Source organism: Mesoplodon bidens (genome assembly GCF_964165515.1).
Source record: "Mesoplodon bidens genome assembly, chromosome: 1".
NCBI lineage: Eukaryota > Metazoa > Chordata > Mammalia > Artiodactyla > Ziphiidae > Mesoplodon > Mesoplodon bidens.
The window spans coordinates 70,509,508-70,529,682 of NC_138176.1; the positions used below are offsets into that span (position 1 = coordinate 70,509,508).

A 20,175-nucleotide genomic window follows, 5' to 3' on the forward strand; every position below is an offset into this window, starting at 1 on the left:
ATTTTCCAGCTCAAATACTTCATAAACCCAGGACTCTGTTCCTACCTTTAATGACCAGAGCCCCCTTCCTCCCTGGCTCCCCTCACAGATCGCCCAACCAGCCTCCTTGCAGTGGCAAGTGCTGCCTACAGTGCAGCTGCGCACTCATATTTATTCACAGAAACCCAGCCCATTTGCCTTTGGTTTTGCCTCAGGGGACGGCCTGTCAGCCAGTGGTGCTTTGCCACACTTTTCAGGAAAGCAACCCTGGAAGTGGCAACAGGCCTGAGATTGAATATAACGAGCACACATTTGTTCCCACCCGCATGGGTCAGGGACACAGCGGCATTTTCCTCCTTCATGAATCAGAAATACAGGCGGTCCCCATGGATTGCAGGCCTTTTCTGTGAGCTCAGGCCCATTTCCATGACAACTGCAATTTTAATAGCGAGATTTCACGCTCCATTGTACCTGACAGACATTCAGGAAATATTCCCTGATGGAGTATCTGGCGTTAAAATAACACACCTCTATCATGACCCCAGGAGTGGGCAAGGTCTTCAGGCTCCCTATAGAAGGATGATGCTAGCTAAATCTGTATGTATGTGTAGACCCATTTCTGCATTTTTTCGTCTCTGCCTTTTACCTTATATAAAGCAATCTGAACAGAAATCCTTTGCCTTCAAGAAAACCACATTCCTGAGTACACACTAAGTATCAGTTCTGCATTACATGGGTTTTCATTTTTAATTCTGAAGTCACCTTAAGAAGTGGGTATTATGGCTACAAATAAGGAAACTCAGAGAAGGGAAGTGATTTTGCTCAAGGTCACACAGCCAGGAGATGGTGGAGTCAGACATGAACCTAGTACCACCTGGTACCTACAAAGTGACAGCCCAGCGCCCCGTGGTAGTTATCCCGGTGTTCTCCTCACTCTACCAATTAAGATGTCTGAGCCTCAGTTCCTTCCTTTGAAAAATGGGAATAAGCAGGAATAGACCATACATCTGAAGCCCATTCCCAATGCCATGAACCTCACCAGTCCTTCTGACAGGATTGTTGCAACTGTGGCCAAAAGGGAGTAAGGCAGATTAAAGGGCTCTGGAAGTTGGAAAGGGCTCTCTAGTATTAAGACATTAAAGGCAGAGACCTGTTCACCTGATAAACACTGACAACGCCTCCTGTAAGCCAGATGCTTCTACAACTATTACCTCATTCAATACTCATTTAACAAAGAGGCTGCGCTGTCTGCTGGTTAAGGACATGGCAGTAGAGGCCAGAATGCCTGAGTTCTAACTGGGTCCCACACTTACTACCCTTGTGCCTTAGGCACGTTTACCTCTCTGTGCTTCAGTGTTCCATCTATAATGCAGAGAGTGGTTTTGAAAGTTAAATGAATTAATGTGTGGACAGAGCTTAGTGCCTGATTTTTAAAGTCTTCCCACTGTGGGGAGATAAATCTCATTCAAGTGCCCAGTTCCATCTTCAGCTTCTCTCTAACCTCTCACACCCCAAACCCAACTCTTTTGTAGATCTTGTTGCATCTGCTCCAGAAGTGTCCTCATAACCCCCTGATGATTTCCACCTCCCACAGCACCTGCTCCAGGTCAGCCCTCCTCACCTGACTCCCTGCTGCCTGCCTTGTCCCCTCCACACGACAGCCAGGGACCCTTCTGGTCACAAATGCAACTATGTCGTGCCTCTCCTTAAACCCTTCACCAGCTTGTCCTCACATGTAGGACAAAGTATGCCCTCCCAGGCTCTTTCTGGCCTGACCCCTGCCCTCTCCTGGCCTTGTGCTATACTCGTATACTCACACTATATTCTGGCTCTCTGAGCTGCACTTTCACACCTCGTGCCTTTGTCTGTGGCATCTGCTACCTGGATTTCTTGCCACACCTGCTCTGCCCATTGATTTCCAACTCACCTTGTCAGGGGCAGTGTCCTGCTTCCAGGAACATGTGCTTACCTCCTGGAGTTCCTAAAATGTAAGGCTTGCACCCTTATTAGCATTGTTTCACAACTGCACAGAACTTCATCTTTTGGCTCATTTTTATATGTCCATTTCCCGCATGGGACTATGAGATCCTTCACCCCAGAGACTACAGCTTGTTCCCACACAGCTTCTTAGCTGGGTGACCTGTGGCAATAACTTAATCTCTGTGTTTCAGTTGTTGTTGTTTTTTTTTTTTTCTATTAGTGGAGCTAATCAAAGTACCCAACTCACAGGATTACTTAAGATAAGTAAAAGCTCACGACACAGTGAATACCAGCCTATGCAGCCCAATGCTCTATGCTGAATGTTCTGTGTCTGTGCACTTGAGGAAGCAGGGAAAAGTTTCCATTGCTTTTATCAGTTTCTCAAAGGAGTCTATGGACCCAGAAAGTATTTAAACCAGTTTAAAAGATGCCCAATAATTAAACTTTTATTTTGGATCCATTTTGTTCTACATGCTCCAAAATAAAGGACAGCAAAAAGAAAAAAAGCAGAAAAGAAAGGGAAAAAAGAGAAAAAAGGAGAAAAAAATCCAAACACTGTACTTGGAAATTGCAGTAAAGAACTGGGGCTATTTTGGAAAATAGAAGGTCCTAAGTAACTGAGAAATATCGTCCAGAGCCTCTAGGAAAATCAGTGTGGAAGAGGAAGAAACCTGTGAAAAATTCTGAGGGCAAAAGGTAGACTCTCCAGAGCTTCCCTGGTGGCGCAGTGGTTGAGAGTCCGCCTGCCGATGCAGGGGACGTGGGTTCGTGCCCTGGTCCGGGAGGATCCCACATGCCGCGGAGCGGCTGGCCCCGTGAGCCATGGCCACTGAGCCTGCGCGTCTGGAGCCTGTGCTCCGCAACAGGAGAAGCCACAGCAGTGAGAGGCCCGCGTACCTCACAAAAAAAAAAAAAAAAAAAAAGGTAGACTCTCCCTCTACATACAAAAGACTTTCCAACAACAGAGCTGTCCAAGAGTAAAGCAGGCTGCTGTGTAAAGTGGGGATTTCCCTGCCACTGGAGGTGGGCAAGGAGAGGGTATCTGCAATTCCTACACTAGAGGGGAGACTGGGGGTGGGGAAGAAGCAATGGACACTCCTTTCTGCCACCTCAAATGCACGAACACAGAAAAATTTACATAATTTAAAAGGTTCCTTTCAACTTTGAGGTTGTATAAGTCAAATATTTGCTTCGGATTTAATCCCTAAGGGGCTATGAATATGGTCTGATATAAAGTACATGGCAGCATAATTTGGGGACAGGTACAAAATCTTGAACAGCCACCTCTTTGCTTTATGCAATTCTGCATCAGAACCGTGGAGTTTTCCCATGGAATTGACCCCAAGTTCTAACACCAAGCAGTTATTCAGTCAAGACCCTGGGGAAATGTGTACTTTAATGATTCAACATATATATATGGAAGATTCCTCTTGTAAAAGCTTGCTTTCAGTGTGAAATGCAGTGAAGCCCATTAATATGCCACACCTGCCTTCTCCCCACTGCCAAAGTACCACTTGGGAAGCCTTTATTTTTTACCTCCAGAAACCCTTCATGCCACCCTCATCTCCTTCTGGATGGTAACTACCTAAATGCTAAATCCATGGGTAGGACATCTGTTAAGGTCAAATGCAAGAGTGTCTTAAGACCTCACTCAGCAAAGATGCACAGCTTGCAATCTAGTTTTTATTCATCCACTCACAGAATATGGAGTCCCTGCTATGAGTCACCAATGCATAAGAGTGCTCCTGAGGAGATGCTGAGGAAAAGGAGATGTTGTCCCAATCCTCCAAGTGTGCACAGTCAAGTGGACAAACCAAAGTTACCCAAGTGGGAGTGCACCTGGGGCACAGGCCCAAGAAAGGAGTAGGAAGCTGAAACTTCGTATGTCCATAGCCATCACTTCCCTCCTTTTACCTGTTTACTCTTGTTTTCTAGACCAGCCTCTCTGTGAAGTATCCTAGATCCCATTCCATTTCCTAAACCACCAATTCAGAGTTGTCTTTTCTCACTAAGAGGAAAGTTAGGATTTGGTCTTTGCATCTCTCTATGGCAATGAATCTCAACCTTTCTGTGTTCAGGACATAGTTGCAAATGGTATAAAAATTTGCAGCAGTCTTGAAGGGATCAAAGACATAAAACACCACCAAATGAATCAGCAGCAATCACTACCATGTCATCCCAACTACAGTGTGACTGTGTCCATCTCAGGGGGCCTTTAGTGTCTCCTTAATTGAACTTGCTTACTCTTCAGCACCATGGCGCTGCGCTGTCCACTGCCCTGACCCTGTTCTTATATGCTCATGGGGCAAAGTCTTCTGATGTCCCCTTTCCATTACAAGAGCTTCCTTTTCCTCACAAAAAAATTAGACACTATTCCATACTGTTCCATTCGTGAGTGCTCAGGGATCCACCTGATAGATGTTACTAGAACAATTTTTAGACTTGGTTGTAGTAAACATAAACTTCAAATGCTGATCAAAATTTAGCAGCACATCTACACAGGATTTTTTTCAGTACACCACTGTGCTCACAGCACATGGGCTGAGAACCACTGGTTGCTGGAATATCTTGCATTTTTCTATCTTCCACCAGTGCCTCTTGTACATGGGTCCTTACTCTCTATCTCTGGGCCTTGCCTCTCACCCCCATGCCGTTCTGTGTTTCTAATTGTCCAGTGAGACGCTTCAATTTGGTGATCATTCCTAACTCTAATTCAGCCTAGGAAACGATGCAGGCCCTTTCTTTCAAACTCACCCCTTAAACTTCCTGACCACCTCGTTATCAGTTCCAACAGGTGTTTATTAGCATCTCTAATGGGCCACGATGTTCACATTTAATACTTATATCTGCTCCAGAAGGACTAACACTGGGCTCTTTGCCATCAGTTTAGGCCTTGATTATGCAACTTGCTTTGGCCAATGGTTATGAGCAGATATGAAATGTGCCATAGCTGAGCAGGACTTCTTAAAGGCATTTGTGCTTCAAGCCTCTGCTCCTTCAGCCTGTGTCTCAAGGTGAGGAGATACAAGGGGCAGACCCATTGTTCACAAGAGCCAGGGGCAAAGCTACAGCCAATCCAGGTCCTCATGTAACAGGAGCAAGAAATAAATGTATGCTGCTGAAAACCATTGAGACTTTGTACTGTTTGCTATGGAACAAAGCTAACTAATACACCATCTTGCAGTAAGAATAATAACCGCTAACCCATAGAGCATATACTATGTGCAGGTACTATTCTAAATATCTCACATATATTAAGTCATTTAATTCTCAAGGAAAAAAAAACCCTATGGAGTATTACTATTATTACCATTTTACAAATTAGAAAATTGCTGCATAGAGAAAATAAGTGATTTGCCAAAATTACACAGCAAGTAAATGGAGCAGCTAGGATTCAAATCCAAATAGTCTGGCTTCAGAATCCACATTCTTCCATGTTGCCTTCATTATACCATCCTCCCAGTTCAAGAACTTCCAGAGGCTTCCTATTACCCACAGAATAAAGTCAGAATATCCTATAACTAGGAGCTGAATTATCTAATCTAACTCTGTAAAGAAAAGGAACCTGAGGCCTAGAGAACTGACTTGTCCAAGATCAAATACCCCATATGCATTTAAGCCAGACTTAGAACCCATGGGCTATTTCCATCACTTTGGGTGCATTCTGCCTGACTTCCAAAGCCTTGTAGAATTCCCCAATCCCCCAGCCATTCAAATTTATCTCAAGATCCTCACCCTTAGATTTAGCTATGTAAAACTCTTCATTCTCTTGTGACAACATTCATTCACCAGCCCAGGTCTTGACCCTGCTGTTCCACCTGCCTTGCATGCTCTTCCTTTGTCTCCACCGATCAAATCCCTCAACACCTAGCTCATGCCATCCCCTAAGCCCCAAGAGGGCACCTCTTATTGCTTCTGCCAATGCTCAGCCCTCCCTTCCCTGAACTTCTCTAACACCTGTGCTCTATTCCACACTTACCCTTGGGTCATTTTTAAGTCGTTCCATGTATGTGCAATTTTTCACTTAGATGGAAAGGTCAGGATCATGAAATACGTATTTTTTAACTGCTCATGACACCTTGCACAGCTCAAGGAACAAAACGGTTAAGATATGCAGTTAACAGTCGTTGATTACCTGCCATTTTGAATTTTCATCTCCTCAAAGAGAGCCTGAGTTCGGGGAAGGGAACTATCGTCTATCTGTTAGCCACTTACTATGTGCCTGGTACATTCACATATGTCATTATCCTGTGTTTCCAGGTATTCAGTCTTGGCCAAGTTCATTACAAGACACAGGCAATGAGGGCTAAGTTGGTATCGTTATGTTATGGAAGATGTCACAACTCAGTATCACTTGTATGCTCACAAACACTTTTTAAGAATGTGATTTAAAATAATTCTTCCCCAAAGAAAATGGCCCACTTCTTCCTGTCTGATCATGAACTTGACCTAACTGAGAATGTCTGCTTCTCTGCCCTGGATGACAGAAGCTCTGGATCAGGACCATATGTCCAGAAGCACACCCCCAGTGGTCCAAATCACTGGCAGGTTTGGTCTCTGCTTTTCCTTGAGCCTCAGTCTTGCTATTCCACTTCCCTCTGATTTCACTATATGCAGGATAAATCACTCTAGGCATCTCAAATCCTTTGCATAAAAAGGCAATGAGATAAACTAAATACTTATAAGGTAGGCTGAATGCTATCCTCAGGAAGCAGCAAGTTTTTTGCATATTTGTCCATTAGAATAACTAATTCAGTCCGATGTAATTTTTATTTAATAATCTCTTTCTTCTCTGCTCATCTCTACTGTTTTACTGTTTGATCTAACACACACAGACACACACACACACACACACACACACAAACACACAGATTTCAATCAGACAGTGACTATCTTACCAGGCAGACCAGCCCATCTACCCTCCCTGCTTGAACAGGACCTCTTCATTCCTCCACAAGCCATTGAAGAAGCTTCCAAGTCTCTATAATCCTCAGTTTACTCTTTGGGAAACAGGCTGCCTTCCTCACAGGACTGTTCTGAAAACCCAATGAAAGATCACGGAAATCCTTTTGAATGCTGTAATGGTCTGCAAACTCATGATGTCTTATCTGTAATAACAATACTTCATAACCACGGTGGTGGACACTCCTGCCTCCCCCTTCAGTGGCTCTGTTGGGACAGCTGCTTTTGCAGGGCCACAAGCCCTGTGCCTTTGTTTGCTCAGAGCCACGCCCAGGATGCCCCTACTCACTTAACCACCGCAGTGGGCACCGAAAAACCATTTTAACTAAATTAATCCCGGCTATGCCATTAATTTTTGAAAAAAAGCCACACATGAAAGAGAGCGTTATTAATGTTTTAAACAATCCTTGGGGGCTGAAGCCAAGTGTTTTGGCTTTTTCCCTCTTCTCTAGCAGGCTACTCTAGCATCTCAGAAAAAGGCTGAGGCAGAGAAAAGAGGAAGACATCATAGTCAACATGAGTAGAGCATTTTTGTGATTCAGCCGTGCCCCTGCCTTTGTCCACACTGTGCCCTGTCTGGAGTGTCCCTTTTCCTCCTCTGCTCACATAATCTCTCTCCTACCTCTAATTTTACTGCTGAATCTGAGACCTTACCCCCTTTGTTCAGATGAGCAAGCTGAGGCTCACAGGAGCACAGTGACCCAACATCAAGCAGGTGGGGACCTGGAGATGCAGCTGACAGCTGTATCTTGGTCCTTTTTTAAGCCCCCCTGGGTCCCTCCACAGGCCACACATACCGTGGCTGCCAAAAACATCTTAACCGTCTCCAGGATTTGCTCTAACTGCACAGGGAAGCCACACTTGGTCACAGAGGTCGGGCTCCTGCAATGCTGACTTTCCTTCAGTTTCTCCAACGGGCCACACTCTTTTGCCACAGAACCCCCCCCTCCTCACCCACCAGGACTAGGCTGGGTGTCCCTGCTGTGGTCTCCTCAGCCTCCTGTACGTCCCCTTATAACATCCCCCCACCAACATTTTGTTGCTATTTCAGGCTGAAATGTCAGTCTTTGCTAAACCCTGTGAAGGCAAAGGGCATGCCCATCTCATGCCCACTTTCCTTAGCGCCCAGACAGTGGCAGGCACAGACCAGTGCTTATTATTAACTTACCAAATGAGTTCTATTGATTGAACAGGTTAAGGAAAGCCACAATGCCTCTCCATTCATTTAATGGCATTCTGGTTCCTGTCAGACCACGTACATTATCAGCAAAAGGTCCTCAGGAAGCTGTGGGTCCTACAAAGGAGCTCCATCCAAGTCCATCCTCTCTGGCTTCTCCTTTAAACCACACATTTTTCTAGCGGGAGTGGACTATGTGGGCCAAGTTAAACACAAATGTTTCATCAAGGACAGCTTTCCCAGGAAATAAGGGGCATTTTCAGCATCTCTCTTCCCCATGCTATTGAAGCTGTGGGATCCACTCCATGTGATTCTCTTTTTTTTTTTTTTTTTTTTTGCGGTATGCGGGCCTCTCACTGTTGTGGCCTCACCCGTTGCGGAGCACAGGCTCTGGGACGCACAGGCTCAGCGGCCATGGCTCACGGGCCCAGCCGCTCCGCGGCATGTGGGATCTTCCCGGACCGGGGCACGAACCCGTGTCCCCTGCATCGGCAGGCGGACTCTCAAACACTGCGCCACCAGGGAAGCCCCCATGTGATTCTCTTTTACACACGAGTTGACTACCTGCTTCGCACAAAGGACTAAAGCAGCGGGATCAGCCAGCAGTTCTGAAGCCCTTACTGTGTGCCTACAAAACACTAAGCACTTCTCCAGTGTCCTCTCAGATGCTCAAGGGTCCTGTGAAATGGCCAGTGCTAAGCCGACTTTGAATATGAGAGCACGGAGGCTCAGAAAGGAGGCAGAGCAGGGAGGCACTCCCAGATCTGTCTGCTGCAAAAGCCTGGGCAGCTTATCTCCACTCCAGAGGGCCACAGCCTGCAGGCAGGGTGACCGCTGCGGCTGTGCAGGCAGAACTACACAACTCCGGAGGCACTGTTCCCATACACCTGCCTCAAAGACCATCTGGCTAAACATGCTTCTTGGAAACTGGGATCCTGAATGGGGCACAGACCTGCTATGGGCAATAGCCACAAAGGTACCCCAGGTTCCTGACTCATCAGTCACTGCATCCCCTCTACCTCCATCTCCTGCCTCAGTTCCCCTGGGGTCAGGGTTGGAGAGTAGGAAAGCCCGGACTGGCTCATGCAAATATCCAGTTCGTTCCTCCCACACTGCCTAGCTCAGGGCAACCACATCCCTTCCATTGATTCTTAGCTGACTACAGTGTTAAGGGATTGGTCACTTATACGGCTGTGTCTCTGAGGGCAAGGATTAGGGATGGGCAAGAGGTGGTCCCCACCCTCAGGGGGCACATCTCTGGATGGTAACTCAGCAAAGGTCTGCTGACAAGACCTGAAGCTGGGCGGAAGAGGAGTTTTCTGAGACTCAATCCAGAGTTGGGCAGAATGCAGGGCTGTTCTGGGGAGGCAAGGGGTCCCAGTTCTTTCCCAACCTTCCTCTCAATTGCGCCCCCAACCAGTGCTCCAGCCTCTGAGAACTTTACGTGGACAATGCCTCCATCGAAAGATTTATTGAGAAGGTTCAAGAAAACAAGATCCACAATACACTGGGCAGGCAAGTGGGAAATGTCAGCTTCTTCACCCCTACCCAAGGCTGCCCTCTCCAAGGTGTTCTGGGACCATCCCTGAGCCTGGATTCTGGATAAAGGAGGATGCTAGGTCTCCTGCCCTCAAACCTCAAGCATTGCCCTGGAGGATTCCATCATGCCTTCCAGCACCTGGCTGCTCAGATATCAGCCACCCAACGCCCATGGGTTTCACCAGCACCTGTGGTCTACAGCCCTCAGGAATGGTTTGGTTCAACTCTGGTGCCAGGCAGGGAATGGGGTGGAGGCCAGGTCTCTGGACCCGCTGTGTCCTCAGCTCCCCACCCTGAGACAAAGCATAAAGACCAGGGATCCTTTGTTTCCGGCCACACCCAGGGACACCGAGGGCTGCTCAGCCACCGCCACCATTCCCACCCCCCAGTGTTAACCCTTGCCGGGACACAGCCGCCAGGGCCGCCCCATCAGGTTATTTTTAGCTGCAGTGAGGAATGGGAGGGGCTCCTCCATCATGGCGCTGCCTCTAGGTCCAGACTTCCACTTCATCGGTTTGGGCGGGGAGTGGGGGGGAGGGGGGGAGGGGCGGTGGTCGATCATTTTCCTTACTCTGGCGGGGAAGAAACGCTGCCGCGAGATGCAACAGCTAGACTGTGCAAAGGCCGCCCGCTGGAGGCTCAGCTCCAGGGCCGGAGGGAGGGGGTTCGGACACCGCGCCCCTCCCTCTTTTGTTCAGCTCCGCATCCTCCGGGTCCATGCCATCCGCTGCAAGCCCGCGGGGAGAGGGACCCGAGGCTCCCGCCCCGCCCCGCTACGCCGGCCTGCCCTCCCCCCCATTGTCCCCAGCGGCTGGGGGGAGGAGGCTGCAAGGCCGAGACCGGCCCCGCCCCACCCGCCGCGACGCAGGAAGCCCCTCGGGGGCCGCCCGTTAGGTCCCCCAGCGGATCCCGACCCCGGCGGCGACCACCACCACCTTGCCAAGAGCGGCGGGGCCAGGGCGGGGGCCCAGCTTACCGTGATATGCGGAATGCTCTTCTTGCCCTGGTAAGACATGGCCCCCCTCTGGCGCCCTCCGCCCGGCCGGTGGACCTGTGGGGCTGGCTTTCGCCCGGTCTGGCTCTCTCTCGGTCCCGCTCCCCGCGGGCGCGGTGACAAAGGCCCGGGCTCAGTGAAGAGAGGGACGGAGGCTCGGCGCCCGCGGCTGCCCACGCGCCCGGCTGCCCCGGCTGCTCGGCCCGCCCGCCGCCGCTGCCGCTCCGGCTGCCAGCACCGCCCGGCTCCGCGAGGAGGGCGGGAGGAGGAGGGAGAGGCGAGGGCGGGAGGAGGGGGCTGCAGACAGACAGCTCCTCCCGGCGGCGCGGAGCCGAGCCCGATTCGCCCCTCTCTGCTCGAACCAGGAAGCGCTTCCCCTCAGATTCGCCCCCCCACTCCGCCCCCCGCCCCCTCCCCAACCGCCCAGCCCCTCCGACCCCCACCCCGCGCACACGCCCTCTGCTGGGCCCCGGCCTCGCTCTTGGATTGGGTAGGTCTGGTTTTCAGGGCTCCTTTAAAAGCCAGAGATGAACTTCGGGTGCGCAGGCAGAGGCCGTGGCAGCGCCACAGGTGTGCAGCAGTGCATCTGCAGGCCTCCCCGAACATCTGCGTGGGGGAGGGGGTGTGGGCCGGGCGCCCAGAACCCGGCCCGGCTGCTGGTGCCCTCGAGGCCCTCCAGGATCCAGCCCAGGCCTCTCGTTCCACAGCCTGCGTTAGTCCCTCCGCTGCGCCACTCCCTGAATAGACGGAGCACATCTCCAGCCCCAAGTCCAAGCCTTTATTCAAACTATGTCCTCTCTCTGAATATCTTACCTCAGACAGAAGCCTATCTATTCTCCCAGACTCACCTCCTAGGGCTTCTCCATAAAACCTTTCTCTGCCACTCCTCCCACCCCCATCATTGAACCAGCCTCCCTCCCTCCCTGCAGCAGGGACCCCAGAGACAAAGCCCTAGTTAGTGACTGATCTGCTTTACCGCCTGCAGCCCCTCTTTCATCACACGGCCCCCTGCCACTGGGGCCACCGGCTTATCCCCAGAGCCTTGTCTACCAGACAGTGATTGCTGATTGCAGAGCCAGACCATTGGCACTAAGGAGCCCAGAGCCCCCAGGACAGGCTAGCGGTCAGGAGGGGGGAAAGGATGTCCTGGTTCCCAGTGGAGAGTGGACACCAGCCCCAGCACCTATAATCCAGGTGTTGCTTTGGGGAGAGGTGGGCAGGAGTCCTGGGTTAGCTTAATGAACTTCTTGACAGAAGAGGAAAGAGGGAAGAGGGAGAAAGGGGGGGAGCCCTAGCAAGCCCCCACAGGGCTAGACAGGTGCCTCCCAAATCCAGTCAGATTAAAATGCCAACCTTCTACTTTCTGCCTATAAAAGCCAAACCCACAGGCTCGGTAAAAAGACCCCACCTTCTTTACTTCCAGCTGCCACCAGAGGGAGGGGTGCCAGGCCTGGTAAAGCTCCCACCACTCAGGTTAGGGCCTGAAGCCTTTACCTCCACTGCCACCTGGAGGCCAGTCCTCCAGTCCAGGACAGAAGGCCAGAGATGCCTGGGCCTTAAAGTGGGGATAGGGTTGTATGTTCACAAAATAGAAACGGCTTAGTATTCCAGGAACACTAGGCCATAAGTTTCCCATTTCACAGGTGCGAAATTGAGGCTTACAGAGATAGAATGAAATCTTAGATACAAAGCATGTTAGCTGCAGCAGAGCAGTATCTGGAAGCCAGGTTCCTGCACAACTTGTCTAGAGCTCATTCTTGGCTCTGAGTTGGGTCCTAAATTCTTGTTGCTGACCGGAAATTGCAGGTCTCCCTCTCTCTGACTCTACATCCCCTTCCTCAGCGTTGCTAAGGGCTAGGTTCCAGGAACCAGGGCCCCTCCCAGGCTTCAGTCTGGGCAGGGGAAGCTCCAGGATTGGAGAGGAGACCTCCTGCGTATCGGGGGAGGGGCACGCGTCTGCTATTGGCCAAACAGACCACCGCTCCCAAGTGGACTTCCCGGGTACAAAGCGCCGCAGTTGCACAGCCTTGGGCCCCGGCAGACGCTGCGCCTGCGCCGCAGAAACCCCTCCTCCCTCCCCGGGAAAGAGCTTTACGGGTGGGGGGGAAGGACCCCGGCACCCTCTGCAAAGCTCAGGAGCAGCGAGGCCCGCCGGCCCCCGAACCCGAACCCCGTGGCTGCTTGGTCCGCAGAAAGTAAAACTCTCTCCCCCAGGGAGACCGCGAGCACCTAGGCTCCACAGTCCCGAACCTCGCGTGCTCCTGGAGCCCTTGGCGCGCCGGAGGCGCTGCCTTTTGTCCAGTACCCGAGAAGCCATGGAGAAAGGGGAGAAGGCTAGAGGGGGAGAAGAAAGAGGAGTGGGAGAGGTGAAGGGATCAGCGTCCCCAAGGGCCGAGGCGCGGCTGAGGAGCCGTCCCAGACAGAGCCCAGGGGCGATGCTGGCTTTGGTGACATTGACTGCAGCTCCATCAGGGACGCTCTTCCACAGCTCCCGGCCGTGCACAAAGCTCTCCCGCCTCCCTGATACTCCACCACGCCTTGAGGGAGGCTGGGAGATACCACCCCCATTTCACAGATGAAGAAGCTGAGGCTCAAGAGGACGCAGAGCCTTGACTGGAAACTAGGATTCTCCGGTATTGGCCCCGGCTTCTTGGTCCGCGGCCCCGAAGCCTCCCGCTGGGGCTGTGAAGCCTGGATCCCAAGTGAGGTCGGAGACTAGGGAAGGAGGTGGGCAGGGCAAGATACAGAAAGGATAGGGACAAGGAGACGGGACCCTCTCGATATCTCCATTCCCTGCCCCCCCCACACCCCCCCCCTCACTGTAGACCTTCATCTCGCGAGGCTCAGGATTCAGGACCACGGAGAGTTCCCGAGCTACGAAGACTGAAGACCCGGGGCGTGGGGGTGGGGGCAGCAGGAGACCCACTATTGGGTCGTAGCAGCCACAGGCCAGCCCAGCCCCCACCTCCCACTCCTCCAGGAAGCCCTCCCAGATTTCTGTCCAGATCAAGCTCTGCCTCCTCCGGGCTCACTGTATGCCTCTCAGAGCATTTAAGGGGAGAAGGGTTAATTAATGAAAATGATGATAAGGATCAAACTCATAATAAACAACGAACACTTATTGTATGCTCACTACCTAGCGGCATTAACTGATTTAATTTTCACAATGAATTTGTCACCCACCCTGGCCTAGGGTGGGGCCGGAGTGCTAACAGGGAACCCAGCACCTATCAGGGGCCTGGGGCCTGAGCAGTGCTCAGACATGGAGTTCTGGGGTAAGGCTACAGCTCGTCGGCCCTCGGGTGCTCCAACTTCCGTTTTCCAAGCACCTCACCCATATATCCCAAAGCTGCGTCGTCTACGCATCTTCCCCTAATGCTCTGGCGACCCCAGCTGAAGAGAGATGAGCCATAGGGCCCATGGCCCGGCGTTCCCTCTCCCTGATGTTTCCCCACTTTCGTGGGGGGAACCTCCAAGTCTAGGAAGCTACTGACCCCGGTTCAAACCCCCTCTCTGCCTCCAACTTGCTCTGTGAAGTGAGCACACAGGCGTTGTGCTGTGGGACTCGGGAGCATCCTCTGAAGATGTCGGTGATTGCGGCTAGCGGTTTCCAGTTCTGTCTGCCCCACGATCTAAATCTTTAACCAAATCCTTCCCCCTGAAAATACAGAGGGAGCACTCAGGAAAAGCTTAAGCTTTAAGCCATGTGACCACAGGCATTTCACTGAACCTCTCCCAGCGCCTGGTACATAGTAGGTGCTCTATAATTCCTCATGAGTGAGTGAATAAATGAAGGGATGAATGCGGAACAGAGCTCCCTGCCTTTTCATAAAGCAGAAAATGAGGATCCTTGGATGAAATTAAACCCAGAGGTCCCTCTGCGCTTTAAGGGACCATGTGGCGGTTTTAGCCAACTTACTTCCCTTCTCAGAACCTCGCTCTCCCTTTCTGCAGTGGAGGAGCGGGGGGGGGGGGGGCTGGATCTCGAAAGACCCTTTGGAGTCTCACGGACTATGCTGGCCAACGCTGACCGAGTCGCACAACCTCTCCGAACCTCCTGAATGATGGGGTGGGGGAGGGGCGTTCCGTAGCTCTCCCAAGCCTGGCCGCAGTGGCCCCAGCACTCCTGCCCGGGCACTGCCCTCGGGCGGCCCCCCACGCCCAGCGACCCGAGGGTCCCGTCTCCTCCGTCCGGCCCACGCGCGCCCCGAGGGTACCTGGCCATTGTCCCGGCCGAGTGGCAGGTCGCGGGGCGCGGGGCAGCGGATGCGCAGCGCAGGCGGTCGCTCGTCGCGCTCGCCCGGCGAACTGACTGCCGAGCCCGAGGGATCGCTCACGTCGCTGGCCGTGTCCTCGCTGCCTCCGGGCCCCGGCAGGCCGACCGCGTCGAGCCGGCCAGCACTGCGCGGTGTGCGCGCGGAGCCTCGGCGGCCCACGCTGTACGCGTCGAAGTCGATGGTCTTATTCTCGTAGGCGCCCTCCACCGCGGCGAACATGCCGCCGTACTTCTGGCGCGGGGTCTGCGCCGCGCTGCCCGGCCGCGCCAGGTACACGGGCAGGTCGTCCTCCGTGTTCCACGCGCGCCGCCGATCCGCCATACCGGTCCAAGGCCGGCAGCCCGCCCGCGCCCCCGCCCGCCCGTGGCCCTGGCCACTGCTGTGCGCCGAGCTCAGCGCTCCGTGAGGGCCAAGTCTGCCCAGGCGAGACTGCGGCCCGAGGAGGGAGGGGCGGGGCGGGGCGGGACGCGAGGCGGGGCGGGGCAGGGGCGGGGCCTCCGGGCGGCTGTCTGAGAGCGCAGCGGCAGGCTACAAAGGACCGGGAGGCGGGGACCGCAGCGAGGGCGGGGAGGGACCGTGACGAGCCCTCGCCGCAGCGCCGAGGGCGGGCAGCAGAACCGCAGTGCCCTCGCCGCCCACTCCGCTCCCCGCCCCCAGGCTGAGCGCGGGGCGCGAGGAGAGCGAGGGTTGCTAACAGGGTTGCTAACAGCGAGCACGCACACACACACGCTCCCACACAGGTTGGTACTAGCACACTAGACAATTGTGCCATACAAACACGTGAGAATTGCACAAACATGCTGGCACACACAAGAGTCGATTACACTACACGCTCCCTAGACATACGTAGGCTCGTTCACGCACATCAGAGACAATTTTGCACACACATACATGCTTGTACATACTCCTAGTCAGACACACACACACACACACACACACACACACCAGAAATTCTCAGTCACCCAACCCAGCGCATAGACAGCAACACACTGAGATTGATTGCACAACCAGAGAGAGACTCTCACACGCTGGACACTGCATTCATTCACTCAGCACTATTATACTGAGTGCCCTGCTGGTGCCTAGCACGTTGTTGGCACTGGGGACAGTACTGTGAACAAAATAGACCGAGTTCTGCCCTCTGGGAGCTGACATTCTAAGGAGGAAAGAGACAAACAGACACATAGTGTACCGGGCAGTGCTGCACACCAGGAAGGATGAAACAGCAAGGAAAGAGGGATGTGCTGGGTCCACATTCACACTGACAGACAACAGAAGAACACGCTTGCATGTGAACCAATGACACACATGTACGCGAGGCTCATGCCTGCAACATCCACACAACAAAGAGATTTTCACGCCAAAGGCAAACTCACAAGATGACTCCACACGCATAAACCCTGACAGGACGCCCACACACAAATCCACACCAGAAATATGGGTAGTCGGAAGCTTAAATAGAAACGCTCCAGAAAAAGACACACAAAGTGATAGATCATCTCACACACATGCACACACTCCTGTCAGTCACCCAGACAAATATTCCCCACTCCAGGGTCACTTCCCATGACCCCTGATGCAGCGTACCCTTGCTGAGCTAGGAGCTTGCAGCCTGGGAGTCCCAGGCTTCCTCTGACTAGGGCCAGGGTGAAGGGCGAGGGGCCTGGGGGTCGCTCTGCTGGGGCTCCCCTCTACCTCTCTTCAAAGCCAGGTGCCATGTGCCTTCCCTAGATACCCTCGCTCATTTCTCCCTGATCATTATCAGGCAGAGAGTCCTAAGCGTCTCCAGGGACATGGTGGTCCCAGCTGCTCTTTCTGGATGGGTGGAATCACCAGCTGCCGACCCGTTCCTCGAGCAAGTTCAGACATGTGGCAACAGGCTGGGTGGGGACCCAGCTGGGAACTTCAGTGCCTTGTGCTGCACCCCACCTCTCACCCTGCCAGCTTCCAGTGCTGGGAACTGTCCCTTCAGTGCCCGGCCTCACTGGTTCCAGGAGTCCCAGACTCTGGGGTGCAGTGCAAGTGTATTTTTAATGAAACCTTCTATCTGTCCTGTGAAATACTGTTCCCAGCACTTTCCAGGCAAGGAAATTTCCTGTTGAAGACCACATAGAAACTTCTTCTAAAGCTCCACAACTATTTGTGGTGACCAAACTCATAGAAACATCAGAGAAACCAAGAATCTGAGTTAGATGAAACTTTTGAGGTCAATCCTCATACTTGGTTGCCTGAATCTGCTCTCACGTCTCGAGGAGACTGTCTCTCCAGCTTTGCATAAATACTGCTGGTGATGGAGATCTCACTACTTTCCAAGAAAACCCTTTTCATTGGGAGAAAGGGCTAGGCAGTTGTCAAGATTAGGAGGGAGTAACACAGAGGGAGGAGGGAAAGAGTTGTCTTTGTGCAGAAGCAAGAAAGTATAAGAATGATTCCCACTCACAGAGTTTACTACATGCCAAGGACCATTGTAGACTTTTTACATACAGTTACTCTTTTAAGGCTCACAGCGACCTTTGAGATACGTACCGAGATATGTAAAAAAGCCACCTTTTACAAATGAGAAAACTGAGTCTCAGGGAGATAAGTAACGTGTCGAGGGTCACAGCTGGTAAATGATGCCACTTTGGATTGAAACACAGTCGTCTGGTCCCAGAGTCTGCATCTTAACCAGTATCATTTTCCTTCCCCCAAGAAGCCTGGCTGAAGAGCTCCTACTGGGAAACGGGAGAGAAAGCATGAACCTGGCATAGTTAGAAGAGACTAGATTTTTGAGTTTGAATCCTGTCCTCCATGCAACCTTGGGCAACTAATCATTCCACATTCATCCAACACACCTCTTGGGCACCCACTGTGTCACTGACTTTATTTTCCTCCTCATCTGACTTTATTTTCCTCCTCATCTCTCCTGTCTTCTAGAGGAGGGGGATCTGACTTTTACTGAGCTCCTACCGTAGGTCAGGGTCTATGAACACACTGCTTATTTCTACACATTACATCGTGCTTTCAGCAGCCCCCTTGGCAGATGTTGTCCCCTCCGTTTCCAGGCTGGAATGCTGAGGATGACAAAGCTTAAACCTACTGCTCAAGTTAACCTCCAGGAAGTGACCATGCTGGGATTCCACCTCAGGTTTGTCTGAGTTCTTTCTACAACATCTCCTCATCTCAAGACCAGTAACCCCAGTGTAACAGAAGAAGGGAGGCAGGAAAAACAATCCAGGGTATGAGTTAGGAAATGCACCCACCAGCCTGCAGGGAGACCAAGGGGAGCAGCGTCTGGCAGAGGCCAATAGAGGAAAGTCCAGGAAACCTGAGCAAACTGCACTTGGTCCAGAGGATGGCTGTCACCTTCCCCTCCTGTCCTCTGATGGCTCTCAGTCCTCCAGGGAAGGAATGCTCATAAGTGGATTAAACCATGACATCTGGTGAAGGGCAAGCCTCCAGCTCATCCTGTCAGACCAGGAAGGCTTCAGGGTGAGGGCAGCGAACAGAGTGGGCAGGGAGAGGACAGGAGACGCCACTCAGCTCTGATGCATATTCTCCATCAGGACTTTTTTGGCAAACACACACACACACAAAGATTTTTTAAGAAACCTCATAAGTTATAATAATCAGAAAAAGGGAATTGTAGTTTATTGTTAGGTGCATAACACTCAGCAAATCTGTGAGGCAAGTAATGGATTATTGCACTCATTGTGGAAATAAGGAAAAATGTTCAGAGAAGCAAAGCAACCTCCCTAAAGTTGTATTGGCCAGAAAGTGGCAGAGATCCAGTTCAAATGCAGGCTTGTTTGATTCTAAAATGTTGGTTTCCCTCTGCTATCTCCAAATCAGTTCACAGGGGATTGTGGTGGGCAGAATAATGACGCCCTCTTCACAAAGATGTTTACCTCCTAATCCCAGAACCTGTATATATGTTACCTTACATTGCAAAAGGTAACTTGCAGATGTGCTAAAGTTCAGGATCTTGAGATGGCGAGATTATCCTGCTTTATCCAGGTTGGCCTAATGTAATCACAAGAGTCCTTAATAAGTGAAAGAGGGAAGGAGACAGGAGGGCCAGAGTCAGAGAAGGAGATGTGACAACAGAAGCAGGTGCCAGAGCCAGAGCAAGATTTGAAGATACAATGCTGTTGGCTTTGAAGACGGAGGAAGGGAGCCCGAGCCCAAGAATGCAGGCAGCTTACAGAATTTGGAAAAGGCAAGGAAGCCAGTTCTTCCCTAGACTACCCAGTAAGAACACAGCCCTGCCAATACCTTGGTTTATAGCCCAGTGAGACCCATTTCAGACCTCTCTTCTCCATAACTGTAAGATATTAAATATGTGTTGTTTTAAGCCCCTAGGTTCATGGAAATTTGTTGCAGCAAAAACGGTAAACCAATACAGGCATATAATGGATCGTACAGGACATCACTTGATTACTTGTGAGAAGTGGATTTGACTTCTGGGAAGATCGTTTATTCCCCACCAAAAATCAAGAGTCTTGGATTCGTTGTCTTTTTGTATCGTGTTAGGGTCTACAACACTATGTAAGGAGCCATCAGTAAGTTAAACATTCAAAAAAGAAAAAAAAAAAACTTTAACTGTGAAAAAGGATACATTTTAATGTACAAAATTACACAAATTATACATTTAACTAACATAGAAAAATACATCTTGGTAACAAGAGAAAATGCCAGCCTATTTTACACAAGATTGAGCAATCATTACAAATCTTGAAAACACAGAAATGAGTATTGAGTCCGAGTCACAAGTGGTCAGGAATCTGATGGGCATCTCCGAGGACTGATTGCTCTGTTCATTTCACTGCAGGCAGGAGTTTGGGGACAGCCACTGCTCCAGGACCCAAGGGAGGGTCCCACTGCAGAACATCCAAAAGGAAGTGGGGTCCGCCTATGTTGCCAGACCACTTCCATGTGAACCAATGCTTCTAACCGAGGGGAGGGGCAGAGCATGGACTGCCCAAATTCTGACCCTGTGTTGACTAATAGAGATGTGTAACATAGGAGTCCTTTTAGATTCATGCAATTGCAAGGTGTCTAGTTATTGTGCATTGGGGATCCAGGAGGAAAGTACACAGTTTCCAAACTGATGTCTGTGCTTCACAGCTTTCATGTGATATCTGCCCAGGATTCAACCTGGAAGAGTGAGGAGACCGGGGAGGTTCTGCCAAAATGAACTCACGAGCCATGTTCATCACCTTTGCCAGTGACACCCAAGTCCCTTTCCTGCTTCACCAGCAAAAGTTGGTTGTGCAAATCTGAACGTT

At 51.5% G+C, this 20,175-nt stretch overlaps 1 protein-coding gene across 2 annotated transcripts in view; it reads right to left on the bottom strand.

The window, feature by feature from the left end:
- Positions 1-15,229, bottom strand: part of CRMP1 (collapsin response mediator protein 1) — a gene marked incomplete at both ends in the record, with an annotated part of 76,393 nt that extends 61,164 nt beyond the window's left edge. The window contains one exon of one of the 2 annotated variants that reach the window (XM_081230914.1): positions 14,849-15,229. In XM_081230914.1, coding sequence (XP_081087040.1) covers positions 14,849-15,229 — 381 coding nt within the window. Of the gene's footprint in view, positions 1-10,613; positions 10,697-14,848 lie in introns of those variants that run through there. The other variant, XM_081230915.1, reaches the window with a different exon arrangement.
- Positions 15,230-20,175: the final 4,946 nt, after the last annotated feature.